This window comes from Anguilla anguilla, chromosome 6 (assembly GCF_013347855.1).
Source record: "Anguilla anguilla isolate fAngAng1 chromosome 6, fAngAng1.pri, whole genome shotgun sequence".
NCBI lineage: Eukaryota > Metazoa > Chordata > Actinopteri > Anguilliformes > Anguillidae > Anguilla > Anguilla anguilla.
Genome location: NC_049206.1, coordinates 43,356,507 through 43,374,885, shown reverse-complemented (window position 1 = coordinate 43,374,885; position 18,379 = coordinate 43,356,507). Strand labels below are relative to the sequence as shown.

The window sequence follows — 18,379 nt, the reverse complement described above, 5'->3', positions numbered from 1 at the left end:
TTTGGTGAATATTTTATAATAGATATTTTCTATATATAGTTAGCTTGTCATAATTGTGAACCCAAATACAGTTGTGTAATAATTGATTTCCATCAGAAAGGATGGTGGAAGAGTTTTGTTAACTTTTTTGTTAAGGAAATGTAATTTTTTTTTGTTTTATCTTGGTAAGTGCTTTAAGCTCATTAAGATACTTATATTCAAACAGATTTCAGATCAGGTTTTTAATGACAACTGAAATCTTTGGAGACTGCACAGTACAGTTTTACATATGTATATATACTTTGGACAACTGTAGCATTGTTATATAAAGTATAGATGACACACTGGGCCTAAACAGAACATGGAATCTATTGTTATAGTTTGGGAACTATACATAGGAGTGGCCTGAACAATGGCAATCAGTCATGGGACAATACAGAATGAATCCTTATTTTGTATTAAATCCCCATTTTTAATTATGTAATTTCACTGGAAGTCTGTATCCTTCCTAAATAAATCCCATAGTTGTGCTTCATGTCATGTTCAGTCTAGTGGAAACACCAAAAATTATGATTATTATATAATGTGAAACAGACACTTAAGCATAAATCAACCTATAATACAGATTATAAAAACTATTTCAAAATTAATTTGACGGTTCTTAACATGATTATATATAAGTCTTTGAACAGCTGAACCCTATAATTTCATACCAGTTCAGCAATTTGCCTCCAGGACCACTTTCTTCCTTCAGAATGTACTTGCGGTGTTGAGAATAATGTGATTTGCATCTCACAGCCATTTTCTTGCTCGAGACGTCAGTAAGACTGGGCCTCACCCCGATCATTTCCTGTTCTGCTTTCCCAACTCCTGTCTGGTATGCAGCTCTGACAGGAAATGACGTGGGTATTTCCCTAAGAATGTGACATGGTTTACTTGGGGCATGTTGAGGGAAGCCACCTTTAATGGTAAAATCATTCTGAATATGTCCTGTCCCCCCCCCCCCCCCCCCCCCACCCCCCCTCCTCCATACCTGATTCCGTAAGAGGCGTCAATGTTGGGGGGGGGGGGGGGGGGGGCACTCAGCACTCAATGTGACAAAAGCGCATGTGGGTTTGTGCCAAGGGTCAAGCTGCTGAAATATGCCTCACAATGGGAATGTATATCGTATGCATATTTTGAAGACAATATATTTGAAGCAGTGTTTTTTGAAGACTGCTGAATCAAAAACAGTGGGTGTATTGCTTCTCTAGTCTTTCAGTAAAGAGCTGAGGCTGTGTGTTTTCTTGGAGTATGGCCTGCAAATTATGGAGATGAATGCAGCAAAGGCTCATTACCACGTGAACTGAAGTGTATAGTTCCCCTCCAATGCTACAGGGAAGGAGGGCAGTTTCCTTGCAAGAAATTAATTGTATCAGTTGTGTACAGCGGAAGTGTAACACCTATATCTAAATGGATCTGGAAATAATTTTGAATGTCAATAATGTGTATATCAAACGCAACAGTAATTAAAAATAAGAACACAAACTAAATCAGTGTCCCTTTCAAGACAGATACTTGATACATCCAAACAAATGCTTCTCCTGAGTTTTACCATCTCTTGTAAACATACCCATTGTCATGCTTTTGTACTGGATGTTGATATTGAGTTACTTAGTAGGGAGGCTCTGGTGAAATAGTGATGATATCATTCTTGTTCTCTGGGGACATGAGTCACACTAGCAGATGTTCTGGACTGATTAGCGTCCAACAGCTGGAACATCTGGGTGATATGTAAGGAGAACACAGAAAACGGTTTTGGGTTAGAAAGGATGACATTGAGTCTGGAGGCTTCCTCTGCACTGTTTCGAACGTAGGTAATATGTTGCATTGTTCATATGCCCAGCAGACACCCTTATTCAGGAACTAATCAGGAAGTGCAGCTCATGAATATGCATGATCCATTCGTACAGCTGGATATTTACTGAAGCAGTGCAGTGCACTTGTGTCGCTCAGGGGTACAATAGAAATGTCTTTTCTGGTTTTCGGATCTGCAAAGTCAGTATCATAGCCCACCTTCTTACCCACTACGCTGCTACACTGCTAGCCAAACAGAGAAACCATGTGATATCTTGCCACAGTGTTACAGTGTTAGTATATGGTCCATTTTCCTGAGGTCTATGTTTTTTGGTGTTCAATTTTTAAGGAGGGAGGGATGACTGGTGAACTGATCCAATGTTCTTCTTCATCCCGTTCCCAGAGATCCGTAATTGGATGCTCATTAGCTTCTCTCAGCAGTGTTACACTACAATTCATTGCAACAGAGTACAGTGCAATATTATAAGCTCTTATGTTGCTTTCTTTAGATGGGCATTCCAGTGTTTTTTATAAGACACTCTCATGTCTTAATAGATGATCTGAAGTTGCGTTGATCAGCAGAAGAGCGCAGTACCTGTGGTCTGGCTCTCAGATCTGGCTCAGCTACTCAGTTTGTCATTGTAGCCGAAGGTCTCCCAGCAAACAAGAATGCTTTGGACCAGACCTTATCCATCCTTGTACTAACCCCCACTTTTCTTATGCTCTCAGAATCCCCTCGGTTATCCACGGCTTCCTCCGTCAGTGTCAATGACCGAAGATCCGCACCCTCAGTACTGGACTACCCCACCTCGCTCGGCTCTGCTTTCCATGATGGCCAGCGCCCAGCAAGCCTAGTGTCCACCGTCTCGTCAGGTTCGGGTTCAGGCTTGTCCCAGGACGGACGCAGCTCAGACTGCAGCAGCGCTGCCTTCGAGACCGCCACGGCGGTCGCTCAGGAAGGCGACTGCGACGTTGACTTGGAGCTGAGCCCAGCAGGGGGCGACGAGGAGCAGCAATCGCAGCTTGGACTCAGGGCCGAACTGGGGCGGCTTGACCCTCTGCTTAAGACACAGCAGAAGAACAGTGATAACGTCCTGGGCCGGGTCGACAGGACACGCCAGCGCCCCCTCTCACCATTCGCAGCCATGGCACCCAACCCCAAGCTCACCTACTTGGACCGCGTCGTCATGGAGATCCTGGAGACGGAGCGGATGTATGTCCGGGATCTGCGAAGTATCGTGGAGGTGAGTAAATATCATTAAATTCTGTTTATATTATGCCTTTCATTTGTTGGGGAAAATCATGAAGAGCTTTATGGCAAAATCAAGTGTACAATATGAAAAACTAGAAGAGCTAAAAAGTGTGGCAAGGACACAAATGTTTGAAGGAAGGCTTGCCAGTATAAAAAGTTTTAAGGCCGAGTGAGGGGCAAGTGAGTAAAATGCCAGATCTCCCATTGTCTGGGGGTATAGGGGCAACATGGAACAGTGAAAAGTGGCTGGAGTGGAAGGAGTGTGAGGGTCTGTGGATGGCGATGAGGTCATTGAGGTTGGTGGGACTTTTAAAGTGGACTGGAAGCCAGTGGAGTTAGGCGAGTATGGGGACTGACTTCTTTTATCTGGTAAGGACTCTGTTGGGGCTGTTCTAGAGAAGTTAAATGCAGTTTATGTATTTATCTGAGAGACTAGAGAGGAGGGCAGTACAGTTGCCAATCCGGTTAGAGATGAAGACATGAGCCAGTTTGTTTGCATTGGGTTTGGAGAGGGCTTCAGACTGGATGTGCTCTTGAGGCGGAAGAAGGAGGTCTCACAGAATGTGTTTGATGTGGGTTAGGAATGAGAGTGTGGAATCAAACTTTACACTAAGGTTGGTGACAACAGAGAGCAGGGAACTGGATTGACCATTGAGAAAGGCTGACAACACTGGAGAGCTGTTTCGGTGTGGGGATCGGCATAGCCTCTGTATAGTTGCTGTTCACCTGAAGGAAGTTAGCCTTTGTCTAGGAGCGTATGTCCTCAGTTGTTGAGGTTGGAAACAGTGTAGGGTTTGGTGGGGTTTTGGTGTAGATCTGGGTATCATCAGCATGGAAGAGGATTTTGCGATGTCTGATTATTTTGCCGAGTGGGAGCAAGTAGATTGAAAACAAGATGGGCCCCAACACAGACTCCTGTGGGACACTGCGGTGTCGTTGGACCTAGTGCTACCCCAGTGTGACATGACTCCTCTAGCTGGTGAGGTAAGTGGAGAACCACTTTAGGGCTGTGTCATTAACCACGGTGTAGGTTTCGAGGCAGTGGAGAAGGATGTCGAGAGGCTGAGAAGGAGCAGGATGTTGGGCAAGCCAGAGTCAGCTGCCATTAGTAGGTTTGTCGGTTCCACCTCCAGACACTTGGGGGTGACAACATTACCTGGAGCCTAGGAATGATGTGCCTTAGGTTTATGTGTCACTTTACCTTCATGGTGTGGACACCCAACACAAGATAAACATGTATACTTGATCAATAGTGTTATGAACAGGAAAATGGTACAATATCCTTATGATATAAAGCTTTCCATTTGCAAACAGGAGAGCATGCTACAGAATTGTGCGTCTGAACCCAAACACCATATTTCAAAATGCACCAATTAATGCTTTGTATGCTTTATTCATTTATTTATTTAGTTGAGCAATCATGTTCAAACATAAGATTAGTGAAGTGATGATCATTTTACGGAAAATGAAACAATTTGTTGCGCACAATAAAACATCTGCTTTAAGGAATTTCTCAACACACTGACAGATGGATGCATTTATGAAATAACACTGCAAGATGCACTGATGCACTCCTCCCCGCCCAGACGGCACACATTCCACCAAGCACCCCAAGTTCTGAATGCTGATACACAGTAAAATGTCCCGTGTTAATTCAACTCCTAATGGTGTAAATTCAACTCTTAACGGATTACATTTGGTCCCACCTTCCAGAGTTGAATTAACACTGTTAGAGTTGAATTAATGCTGGTCATTTTACAGTGTATAGACAATTTTTTTGGTTGAACAGACACATCTATGAGGCCTTTCAAACCTCCATTCCAGTGAGCATCAAATAATAACACATATTGACTGAATCTAAACAAGTCCTTTCAGATTTCATAGTAAAAAATGTGAGGCTCCATGTATTCTGGAATTTCCCACAATGCACAGCATTTGTCCAAGGCAAGGAGCCAAGACCGGGCTTTGTTTTTGAAAATCACTTCCTGGTCTTCCTGGCCTAAACTTCACTTGCTCAGATCTGAAAATTGTGAGTGAGTACAACGAAGCTGTTTTCCCTGTTCAGCCTCGTTACAAAAAATACACAACCCCAATTGGGACACCATGCGGTCAAGCTCTTCTCAAGAAAGATGCAATATCAGCAGTACAGCTGTCCTTAAGAGTTCTTCTTCAGAAATGTGAACTGTATAAATTTAAGGGGAATTTCCAGAATTCCTTCTCATTGTGTGTACGATGTTAGGTATTAGAGAGAAAGTTGGCCTGAACAGCTTATGCTTATGACCTGGGGGAATTTCAGTAAATTACAAGCCCTTACCAAATGCTCTTATTGAGAGTGACATCCAGAGGAATGATAGACAGCGAGACTAAGTAGAGGGAGCATTGATCTGGTACCCCTATCTGGTATTCCATTTATGAAAACCAAAAGTGGCTAATGTGTAAGAGCGTAATACATTTTCTGGACCAGAATGCTTTTGATGTCTTAAAACGATATAGTCTAGGCCGTGGCAGTCAAATATGCTTCAGCATGTTTCACTGACTCATGCTTAGCTAAGCTTGGTTTGACAGGAAATTGTGACACATGCGTGTTTCTATCGAGACACAAATACTTTCAGCTGAGAGCTGTCATGCAACTTCAAGGAGTAATCCATTTAAAAAAAAGACTGGTTCAGCGCCACAGATGTACAAAATACACAAAAGATTTTGTGAACATGTGAATATATGTGTGTATGTGTGTCTGTGCATGCAAGTGTGTGTATGCATATATGTCAGTGTGTATGTTCAATTGGTATATAAGGTTGCAGTGTACTTGTATAATTCTTTCATTAAAGCACTCTAGTGCTTGTGACGTAGGGCACAGAGTCATTTCAGAATTACCGTATAGAAGTTCCATGCTAGGTCATATTTTTTTTTAATTGGAATAATAAAACACTGGCTCCACATTCTAATATGGATATTTGGAGAAATAAATAATTTCATCTCTGCATATCTTCTGCTGTAGAATAATGCACCTTCTCTGCTTATTTATTAGTCAATAAATTGCATTAATTAAATCTTTAATCAAATCAAATGAGTTAATGAGCAATAAATTACAATAGAACGTAACAAACGAGCATGTGATTTTCTCATTGCTTTGTTTAGTCCTACACTGTAAATCTCTTAATCTGCACCCCGTTGACAGGGTACTTCATCCAGACTGGGTGTGTTCCTTGCTTGTGTGTGATAGGCTCTATAATTAACCCCGTAAATCCCAGATATCCTGTTTGCCAAGATAATCGTGTTGCATAAGCGTAAGGTAATGCTGGCCCTGCTACTTAAGTGACGTCTGTGGAAGCTTTTAAAGGCTCACGCCGTAAAGCTGTGCGTGTGCGTGTGCTTGGTGTGCGTGCGTGCGTGCCTGCGTGCATGCGTATGTTCCTTTTGAAAACATGCATGCATGTGCACGTGTATTCACATGCTGCGTGTGTCTGTGTGCATCTAGGCATGTGCATATAAGTGTGTGAATGTGGTATGGTGTGCTTGTGCATGCACTTTTGTAGGTAAGCATGCAAAAATGCATGTACATGTGACTGCACTTGTATGCATATGCATTTATGTTTGTGTATGTGATTATTTGGAGTCATTGATCAAATGACATCATCAATAGCCAATTTGAGTTTGGAATTCTGTTTATCAGTCCAGAGTAACTTACACGGATTGCATTCTTTTACATTAAAAAAATCAATTTTTATAGCTGGATATTTTTACTGAAGGAGCTCAGCTTAAGTGCACCACTCAAGGGTGCTACAGGAGCGCTACAGCCTGGGAATCGAACCTATAACCTGACCGTTATGCTGAACTGCTGTCTAAACATGATTCCTCAACATCAAATACAATCAAAAAGAAAGCCATTTGCAGGAACAGAACACACTACCGTGCGTTAGATGATTGACCGCTCTTTCAGAGAAACTGCCACATGTGCAACACTCTCATCAATGCATAAACAATGTTTGTCACAACCAGGTTGTCCAGGCATAAAGGCCAAAATTACTTTTTTAAATCTAATATTTTCCTAGACTGTTTCACTCATTCAAAAAACTGCAAAAGGTCTAAGCAGGTTTCACATGAATTAATTCTGAATGTGTCATTTTTATAAGAATAAGACTTGTGTTTCATAATTCATGCTTGGGGTGAATTGGTGTGAAATTTCATGTATGGACTTAGAGCAGTTAGTTTAAGTGCCAAAGAAAACAAGGACAATGATAACCAGCTTTTGTATTCAGTGAAGAACATGTGGAGTTTTCATGTTCTCCCTGTGTCCGTGTGGGTTTCCTCTGTGTACTCTGGTTTCCTCCCACAGTCCAAAGACATGCAGTACCGCTCTTGAATAGCACAGGTACAGTATGAGTGTGTGAGTGAATGGTGTGTGTGCCCTGAGATGGATTGGCTAACTGTGTTTTTCTGCCTCTTGCCCAATGCATGCTGGGATAGGCTCCAACAACTCCCATGACCCTGGCTAGGAATAAGCGGGTATAGATAATGGATGGATGGATATCCTGGAACATGACAAAGTTTTTATACTGCTGCCTACAGGAGGATTTGGGTTTGATCATTTGGGTGCTGTTAATTGAGTAACTACAGCAACATGGTATTTCATATTTTTACCAGTTAGCGATGTACCTGTGTAGTGGTCTGCCTTCAGTAAACCTAAAGGAAATATCCATCAACATTCTTAAAATCCTTAATATCTTACACCCCATGCCCACCCTGCCTGCGCGCCTCACCCCTGGTCCCATCAGCTGAAACATCAGTGGACTTGCACTTTCCCTTTTATTCTTTTTTGGGTGTGTTTTTATATGTGGAGTTTTTACATGAGCAAGCATTTAATTGTCTCAGTACTCTGTAAGTTGAATTGAATTGAATGGACACACTATGTCATACCTCCAACTCCAGTGTTTATTGACATAACACAACATAACATAATGATGAGCACAGGCCATTCAGCCCAACAATGCTCGCCATTTTCCTAACTGAATTGCACCTAGTGCTGTGATTACCTACAAACTAGATACTATCTAATACAATATCAAGCCTAGTCTTGAAAACCCAGAGTTTCTGCCAGATCTACTACATGACCTGGCAGGCTATTCCACAGAGTGACTACTCTCTGCATGAAAAAAAGGCTTCCTAATGTCCTAATGCAGAATTTACCTTTTACTAGAACATTTTGTTCAGAAAATATATATCAAAGGGTAATTGTGTTTTTTAATGCTCATGTAAAAAAAAAAAAAAACTATAGAATGCATTCATGCTACCATGTGGGTTAATGAGCACTTTAAATGCAAGAAAATGTGACTCCATAGAAACAGACTCAGAGCATATGCTGAGCATCTATTTTTGTATGTTTCTTTTGTTGTGTGTGTATGCATACATTTTTTGTCTCCCTTAGCAATAGAATCACAACATGCATTGAGTGTCTGGCTTTATGTGTATCTTTGTTGTATGTGTGTATAGTAAATTATCATTTCTTTTAATACTGTATTGGTTCAAATGTTTGTTCATTTAACTCTTGAGAACCCACTGTAATTATGAAATAATACCAAATTTCATAATTCTTCTTTTCTGTTAGCTTAAGTGCTACCAATTCGGTCTATAGGTGAATGGAACAAACAGCAGGCAAGCCCAGACAGGTTTTAAGCCGCGTTAGTGCCGCAAAGGAGCTGGTTGTCTGGCCCCATGCTCTCTTCTGGCTGTGATGTCACTTCCTGTGGCCTAGTTATGTTGACAGGGCCCATACTGTTTTCTATTTGTTGAAATATGCAAATGATATGGCTCTTACTTGGTCTTCTTTTTACCTTTATAGACACAATAGTTTAATTATGTCACTGCCGGAACTGATGTCAGCTTTGGAAATGAATGCGGGTATAACAAAAGAGATGGTTTTCACAGACAAAAGGCATGTTTTATATCATCTGATGTGAGCAGTAATAAATGGGGAAACTGTTGATAAGATAAGTAGTTTTAAGTACCTTTTGAGTAATTTTAGAAAATTACCTGTTTTGACGGGAACTGTGATTTTACATACAAGAAGTTCCTGCAGCAGCTACACCTCATTAGAAAACATGATATATGATTTTGAGGTTAGCCAAGATGTTGTAGCGAAATTGTCTCTGCTACAATACTTTGGTTCGGTAACCTCAATAGCAAGAGTAAGGGTAAATTTATGAGAGTGGTGAATAGGGGTAGTGAGGTTGTGGGGAAAACCCAGACACCACTCATGAATTTGTATAGGGCTCCCATCCATAGGAAAGCAAGGATTGTTGAAGACATGTCTCATCCCCTTTCCTCACTGTTTGTGCAGTTCCCCTCAGTTAGATGCTATGGCATGCCAAGAGCCGTGAAGAATCTCTATAAGAGGTCATTTTTTCCAAATGCCGTAAGCATATTGAGAATATAGTACACTGTATGATTGTGTATTTGCACATCTTAGTTGTATAATCTTTATGAGTATTTACGAGTACATGGCCTATATGTTTTATGTCTGTAATGTGTTTCATATGACACATGTAGCCAAGTACACGTCTCCACATGTGCGGACAATAATGTCTTTCTAATCTGATTTAATCTAATGTGAATCAGGTCATCCCTTGTGCCGACATGCATGGTTTTACCTCCAAGCGTACGTCACAGTGGCGGGTATTCCAAGGGGGTTGCGGAAAGTTTTCTGCAGACATGGAGGGCCTGGAGGCTGAATTTCAGTTTCCCTGAGAAACATCACTCCTTTTGGGGAAGGGAGGATGTCGTCCTCTCCTCCAGAGAATCTGACTCCTCTGTGTTTGCTCCTTTCATAACGGCACTCCCCAAAAAAAGGCCAAACGTGTTTCCGAAATAGAAGACCCTCCAGACTATTTATCACGCAGGGATTGTGCTGTCACGTGGGCGAAGCTTAATGAATCTTTGCGCTGATGTGAAGGTTGGGGGCTTATAGGGACTCGGTTCGTTAAAAAGATAAGAAGATTTTGTTGGTTTCACAAACACCCTGTCATGAAAAAGGCTGTTTTCCGGCTGTCCAGCACACTGTGTCTGTGTGCGGTCACTATAGAAACCCACCCTGAGAGTTTGGAGCAGATTGTTGCAGGGATTTGAAGAAATGATGCTTGTTTTGAGTTGCCGTGTGTAGAAGTGCCAAAGTGAACAGCTGCGGTTTTACTTTCTTAATCGTGTATTTTGAAATGTTTGTACGATAAGATTATGCGGTGACTGCCCTCCCCACCAAATCTTGTCCGCATACCTTTGCGTGCGCTTGTTTTGCAAGTGTTTCATATATGTGTTAATATATTGTGGGTTTGTGTGCTTATATTTTGTGTGTGCACATATGTGTGTATGTGTGTGTGTGTGTGTGTGTGTGTGTGGCCCATAGGATTGTACAAGTGTTTGTATGTGCATGCATGCGAGTGTATGTGTGCATGTTTAAAGATTGCAGTAGTGCAGTTCTTCCTTCATCATAAACATTCCTGTAAGTAAGGAAGTTTGGAATGATACTGGTGTATTAGGGAGTCCACAGCAACAGCTAACTGTCTCATGTTGGGGAATACCTGTCTGAGGCGCAAGGTTTCAGTATGGCAATGGTCCCTTGGAGAGGGGAATTCACACAGGACAGGGAACACGTAAATGGAAAAGACAGTTCAGTATAAACAGACGTTCTTTGCAGCTTTTCAGATCTGTTTGCCTTGGCACTAGGGGGAGTGTGTCCGATGTGCCAGCACTGTTATTTTTTTTTTGTTCAGGAGGCTTCCTGGGGGAGAAATCCGCTCTTGAATAGCACAGTAAAGGATTTCACCCAAAATCCAGACGCTCATCTGTGGGAGTTGAGCCGATTCCATCCCAGTGCTTTTTTTGGTCCGCGTATCCCGCAACCCCTGCTTGGATGGCTGCAAAAAAAATTACGCAAAAGCATTCATTCGTCTTAGGAACAGTATAAATGTCTCATGCAATGTTAATGTTACATGACTCAATCTATCATCCTCAATGAAAGTACAGGTGAACAGGCTGTTCTATCTGTGTACAGGCTCCCTCTACTGGTCAGGGACTGAAATTGCACAAACTGGAGGCTAGCAATGTTGTGTTCATCAAAACCAGGGGTCCTTGGCCCTTTTATCACATTGCATTACATATTACGTGGCAGAAGCTTTTATCCAAAGTGGCGTACAGTAAGCTCACACCAAAGGTCATTGAACATACTTTCATCTGTAGGCACCCACTGTTGTTGAGTGCCCCCGCTTCAGTAAAATAGTTAACATCTGACACCTTTATCCAACAACCACTACAGGCTGCAATTCAATGGCCAATTAACACAACAGCGCAGGGAAGCAGATCTAAATCACGATGTCACTGTATCACAGACCTGTGTAATACGTGTTTGGACCGCCTGTCATGCTTTCATCCCCTCCTTTTCCAGGACTACCTGGCCCACATCATCGACACGGGAGACCTACCCATCCGACCCGAGCAGGTCTGCGCGCTGTTCGGGAACATCGAGGACATCTATGAGTTCAACAGGTACGATCCGCCCGCCTCCCTGCGTTCAATGCTTACACCGGATAAAGCGCACGTGTACGCACAGGCTCGGTTCACATCTGTGGTGCACACTGAGATCTGAAAGAGAGAAAGAAGCAGCACATCTCAGAGAGACTTCTGAACTCTAACCACTGTTGAGCTGTAACAAGCTGTGGCTGTGCTCATTTTGGCACGGGGACTGATTTGAAACACATTGGGTTAGAACCACCAGTGTTGACGGTTATTTTCTGCGAGCTAACGCTGCAACCTCTTTTAATCGCATTGTTGTACCCATGAATACAGCGCTACTGACGCGACCTGTTTTTATAAACGCCGTTGGCATTATGTGAGGCCGCCCCCGTAGTTTTCTCTACCAGTGGACAGCATGACGAACAGCACTTAAAAAAGTGCCAAAATGGGTTCCCCTCTTTGGCATAGTACTCGGTTGTACCTCATCTTGCCAGCCTGAGGTACTGAAGAGAGCACAGTGGCCTAGTGCAGATATTTAGGGCTTCATTTTTTGCACCTTGTATTCCGTGCAGTAGTTATGAATACATAAGAATTGCTTATTAATCTTGTTGTTTTTATTGTGCCGACATGTTTGCCCCCTTTCATCGCTTAGTGCAATCAGGAGGGGGAATTATGTGGTTTGTGGTGAGGTTGGAAGGGTAAGTTCAGGCCTGGTTTGTGCATGGCCTACTTGAGTGAAGGCATGCTGACTCTCGGTGCGTTAAAGAGACTCTGCTGTGTGTGTGTGTGTGTGTGCGTGTGTGTGTGTGTGTTTGTGTGTGTGTGTGTGTGTGTGTGTGCGTGTTTGTGGGGAGTTTGCCAGGTAAATTGTTGATAAGTTCTGTTCTGTTCTGTTCCCTACAGTGAGTTGCTGCAGTCTCTGGACCTGTGTGAGAACGACCCTGTGGCCATTGCACGCTGCTTCGTACTCAAGGTGAGTAGCTCTTACTTACCTGCAAGGGCTCTGCTCTGACCCCGCCCCTAACCTGACCTGCCCCGCCCCGCTCCGCCCCACCTGTGGCCAAATTCACCCCTTGTGTGGCAGCGTTAAGAAAGACAGCTCGGGCCACCTGGGAACAACTAACGTGTCACCTCCACCCCCACCTCCTACTTTTCCCCTTCAGAGCGAGTACTTCGAGATCTACACCCAGTACTGCACCAACTACCCCAAGTAAGTGAAGCTGACACCTCAGGAAATTTATTAACCATTTTTTTCTTCTGCGTTGGAATTTCAAAGATTTGGCATCCAATAGCCAGTAACTTCTGGGGAGAGCAAGTATGGGCAAAGCATGCTTTGATGCTTGCGCTGATCTTCCCAAGTATGCGCAAACATAAAAAGGGGAAATTTTTCGCATACTGTGTGCATACTGTTGCAAATGGCGATTTTGGAACAGTATTTGATGCTGTGAAAACCCATAAGTATGTGTGTTCTGGACAGCACTGAATTATGCGATTTGGAAGAAGGCCTTGGACATGATTTGTCACCAGCAGGGCATCCACTTAATAACTGGCTTGATTTTGTTCCAGGTCCCAATTGGGCTTAACGTATCAGGTTTTATTGAACATTTCAATGAAAGATGAGCTGGGTGTGGCACCACTCCAGGGTTATCCGCTATGACTTCATTGTGAGAATAGTAATCCAAGATGCTAGCGTCGCCAGAACGATAGAAGCTAAAAGCTTTACTTACTTATCTGGAACAATGAAATTCAGAACTGTAGTCAGAGTTGATTAAGCTTAATTTTTTAAGTGTTCCAGACCCAATAGAATTTAATTTGAAGATTTCATGTCATCAATTGTTTTTAATGCATTTTTTATTGCAAAGTGGCACAGAATAACAAAAAAACATGTTGAGCAATACCCTTTAAAATATGCACAATGGCCGTTTTTCTTCTGCTAATGATTTGTAATAGATGTCTATCAATATATAACGTTGTTACGACTCAGCCAAACCTGATTAATTGAGCCCAGCTGGAACTTAAACCGGTGAGTCACTGTCACTGTTAAAAACAACATGAAGGCCTGACCCCAGTATGACTCTACCGCCACCTACTGGGGACAAGTATACCTCGCATTGTTTTTACTGACTTACCAATGCAGTTAAAGCATAGCAGCTGGTGAAAACCCAGATGCCTCTGTGGAATGAAAATCTAATGATGTCTTCAGTGTATTATGCAAATACAACATTGCGAACACCACCCTGATGGTGTTCTTTACTGTGGTTCCTGGGAAATGAAAGCAGTCGGTTTTAATTTCTCAAACTGGACCGAACCACGAGAAAGCAGCTGTAGCTAGCAGTGGAGAAACCTCAATATGCAGTACTTCAGTGGTAGTGGTCCCCCTACACTCCTCGTGCTAATTACTGACAGTGTTCTTGCAGCGTGGCTGCCATGTCGTGTCCATGTGACAAAGTCATGTGACAAAGAGCTGTGGGAGCACGGCCAGTCCTTTCGGTGTTTACTGCCTTAGAATCTAGGCTCAGACCCAGCAGCCATCTGATCCCATTCCCACACCCTGTCTGACACCATCACACATTCCTGAGCTTAGAAAGGTCGCAAGTTCAGGGTAGGTGCGTAGTATGTAAAGTGTGTGTGTGTGTGTGTGTGTGTGTGTGTGTGCGTGTGCGTGCGTGTGTGTGGATATTAGAGATAGAGAGGCAGAGTAGTACTGATTGAGAGTAGTCTGTTTCATTAGCAGCATGCATGTATTAATGTGTTGTTGGTGTGGGTGGGATCTCTCTCTCTCTCTCTCTCTCTCTCTCTCTCTCTCAATGTCTCTCCCCCTCCTTCTCTCTCAGCTCTGTGGCTGCTCTGACAGACTGCATGAGGAATAAGACTCTGGCCAAGTTCTTCCGGGACCGGCAGGCCTCGCTCAAGCGCTCGTTGCCGCTTGGCTCCTACCTGCTCAAGCCTGTTCAGAGGATCCTCAAATACCACCTGCTGCTGCAGGTACCCCCGCCCCACAGAACTGAGCTGAGCTGAGCTCTAAGCCAGGCTGACTCTCACCCTGTCCTTCACAGAACTGATCTTTAGACTAGCCTGAATCTATCCCTCTCCTTCACAGTTTTTGTCTTTGATCAGTCTTAATGTCTATCCTCTTAACAGAGCTGAGCTGTCTCAGACCAGTCCAAATCTCTCTCCGGTTAAGCTGTGTTTCAGATCAGCTTAAATCTCACCCTTTCCTCCACTTAGCTGAACTTTAGAGCTGCCTAGATCTCTCCCTCTCCAAAAGAGTGCATTAGCTAGGCACTCCTTTCTAACTGTCTGGTCTTTGCAGGAGATCGCCAAGCACTTTGACCCAGAGGAAGAAGGCTATGACGTGGTGGAGGAGGCCATCTACACCATGACGGGCGTGGCCTGGTACATCAACGACATGAAGAGAAAACATGAGCACGCTGTGCGACTGCAGGTCAGCACTCAAGACACACAGGCAGCGTGCACACGGACGTGCATGCACACACACTCACATGCACACACACACACATGCACACACACAGACGAACACACACTCTCCCTTCGGGCATTTTGCCAATAATTTGTCAATGCACTCACCACAAATTGGCCGAGACATTTCACCTGACATGACTGGATCAGTTGGGAGTCTCGTCTTGAGCCTAAAGCTACTGGCTCCCCATGAAAGGATTATTAAGAAAGCTCCTGCTTCTATCGCAGCTTCTATCGTCCTTAAGTGCTACGCTGTGACTTTTCATGCTGAGTAGCGGTATTCCACAGTTTGATTTGGTTTCGATGGCCTCAATACGTTTATACCAGCCTGCTTGTTACAGGAACAACATGACATTAAAAAATATAACCCCAGTAGGCCAGTACCCCACATCACTTCTCTGGAGTGTCATGAGGAAGTACTGGATGGTGGACTGAAGCCTTTTTTTTTTCTCAGTTGGTAATCCTCTTTCTTTCTCTCTCACACACACATACACGCACACACACACATATACACTGAGGTAAGCAAAAGCTAAACCATCTGTGCATAATATTCCAATGGTGTAAGCTCCCAAAAACATAACTTCAACCCACTGAATTCCATTTGTCACATTTGTCACAATTTTGACGACAAATTTGATAAACATTTTCAGCATAGTTCTTCTTGATTGGTTAGTGTTACACTCAAGAGAATGCCCTATGTAAAAGCTGTGTAAGTCGCTCTGGATAAGATCCTCTGCTAAATGCCTGTAATGTAATATAATACAAATTGTGTATGCACATGTTTGGTAAGAATGTGGAATGAATGAGTTAAAGACTTAACTACGCCGGTCCAAAATGTTTCGCCTTGGTCTGTTTTAATGAACCGTGCCTAATTTGTCTGAGCTTGCAGTGCACTTGACTTCGGTGTCTGTTGGACAGCACAGCTGGAGATCGGCTGCTTCGGGCAGTCCTGGTTCAAAAGAAGTTTTATGTAACAGAATGAAATAGACAGGCCCTCTTGCCCAAACTCCCTTATGAGGGGAGACTTCTTCTATTGACATTTTCCTGTTCTTGAGTGTGAGACTGAAGTCATTTTTCTCACTGGGGAAATTATTCAGTGTACCTCAAATTAAGTTGCATTGGGAATTTAATGGTGGCAAATTAAATGCAGTAATTAATAGGTATTCAAGTGTCAGTGAGCGATCGCCCAGTGCTAACATTCCCACAACATTCCCATAGCATTGTCAACACTGTGCAGCCACTGTATTTTAGCTATGGTTTAACACAGTGAAGTCTTTAATCATTCTGCAAGAGCACTGCATTTGCATCATAAATTAAGAGTAATAGATGTCAGTCAGGGTCACCGTGGTTGGTCTGCCACCTACTGGCAATGACAAGTATTACTGCATGCCCCTGCAGGAGGTCCAGTCACTGCTCATTAACTGGAAGGGACCGGACCTAACCACCTACGGGGAGCTGGTGCTGGAGGGAACCTTCCGCGTCTACCGGGCAAAGAGCGAGAGGACGCTCTTCCTCTTTGACAAAATGATCCTCATCACCAAAAAGAGAGGGGAGCATTATGTCTACAAAGCGCATATCTCGGTAAGGCATCCCAAACAAGACAATGGGCCTGATTTACTGTGACCTTTAGCCCGTGCAAAAACTGTTAGCACACATAAAACTAATAACACAACCAATGACTGGTGCAAAACACAGACCATGACCAGAGATGGGTAACCCGGCTTCAAAGAGTAAAAAGACTGACCATGTATTTGCTCCACCAACATGCACTAAACCAGCTGATTACAATAATTAGTTCTCCTATCATGCTGAAGAGTTATGCTAATTAGAATCAGCTGGTTTAGTGCATGGTGGTGGAGAAAATACATGGTCAGTCTTTTTACTCTTTGAAGCCAGGTTACCCACCTCTGACCATGACCAATTATTGGTCAAGTTGTTGGTTATGTGTGTGCTAAAAGGTTTTGCACATTCTAAAGATCTTAGTAAATCTGGCCCAATGAAATGTCAAAACATTATTATTATTATTATTGCGTATGTGTGTATATCGCTGTTACCATTATTCACTCTATTCTTTACACTTTAAATATGAACCTATTTTTTTGTGAAAATACACCAGTCAGGGAGGCAGTGAGCATATTAGAGCAGATGTTTTGTCGTGTGGGCGAGGACCCCCCCCCCCCCCCCCTCCACCCCACTGCACCGCACCTCACCTCAACCCCCGCCCCACCTCGTTGCAGTGCTCCACCCTGATGTTGATCGAGAGTGCCAAGGACTGTCTGTGCTTCAGCGTCACCCACTACAAGCACCCGAAACAGCCCCACACGGTGCAGGTGAGTGACTCCGCCCAGACTCCTCCCCTCCGCCCAACATCGGCCCTGTTGTCTGTGAATTTTGGTCTTGTGGCAACCTGTGAATATTGTCTGTGTGCTAGTTATTGTGTTTAATGTAATGTTGATATCTGCCTATGTTTAATGTTACTGACACCGTTGTATTGAGCTTCCCGCCATGCTGTACTGAAAGCAAATTCCACCGACCTCGGTCGTGTGGTCATTAAAAGTGATTGATTGGTTGATTGATTGATTTCCAACTGCGGCTGAAGGACCCGCTCACCTGCACACATAAGGTCTCGTTTTAAGCCTGCTGATGCTCAAGGTGTGGAGGTGTTTGCATTGGAAAACACCTCAGTGTTTCTTTTGGGCCACCGGTAAATAGTCAAATAGACCATCTGACCAGTGTCACATTTTTCACCCGTTCACCCGTTCACAGAAAACTGTGCTTAATACAGACTCTGCTGTGAAATACCCCAATTACCCCTTCCCCACTTTGTTTCTCCCCCAGGCAAAAACCGTTGAAGAAAAGAAGCTCTGGGCCCATCATATCAAGAGACTTATTTTGGAAAATCACCACGCCCTGATCCCACAGAAGGTACATAGCATTACGCCATTCTGTAGTGGATTTGTGCACACTTGCAAACATCAAACAGCATGCATCTAAAAAAACAACTTGTTCCTACTCTCATAATAACATTTTTATATGCATAGAGTATATATTTGCCATACTGTCACATAACAATAGGTGTAATTTGTTATATGCAGCAAGTCCGGATGTGTTCTTTTTCATGTGTGTACATTCACATTCATTTTTGTAAGTGGAGGAAACAGACAAACAAAGCCATTGACATACGCCGATATATCTGTTGTATTTCCATTTTCCAGGCGAAAGAAGCTATCTTGGAAAGGGACTCCATATGTGAGTACCGGCGGTGAAGGGCCTTGTTTTCATCCCGTATCGCTCTACCCTTTCGTCTGCCTCGATTTCGGTTGCTACGGC

At 43.3% G+C, this 18,379-nt stretch overlaps 1 protein-coding gene across 6 annotated transcripts in view; it reads left to right on the top strand.

Moving 5' to 3' along the window:
• Nucleotides 1–18,379, top strand: part of LOC118230363 (pleckstrin homology domain-containing family G member 3-like) — a 61,387-nt gene that overhangs the window by 30,956 nt on the left and 12,052 nt on the right. For all 6 annotated transcript variants that reach the window (XM_035423316.1, XM_035423317.1, XM_035423314.1 and 3 more), the window contains 10 exons: nt 2,545–3,059; nt 11,502–11,602; nt 12,473–12,542; nt 12,733–12,779; nt 14,404–14,554; nt 14,883–15,014; nt 16,448–16,630; nt 17,287–17,379; nt 17,888–17,974; nt 18,265–18,298. In XM_035423316.1, the coding sequence (XP_035279207.1) occupies nt 2,545–3,059; nt 11,502–11,602; nt 12,473–12,542; nt 12,733–12,779; nt 14,404–14,554; nt 14,883–15,014; nt 16,448–16,630; nt 17,287–17,379; nt 17,888–17,974; nt 18,265–18,298 (1,413 nt within the window). The remainder of the gene's footprint in view (nt 1–2,544; nt 3,060–11,501; nt 11,603–12,472; nt 12,543–12,732; nt 12,780–14,403; nt 14,555–14,882; nt 15,015–16,447; nt 16,631–17,286; nt 17,380–17,887; nt 17,975–18,264; nt 18,299–18,379) is intronic.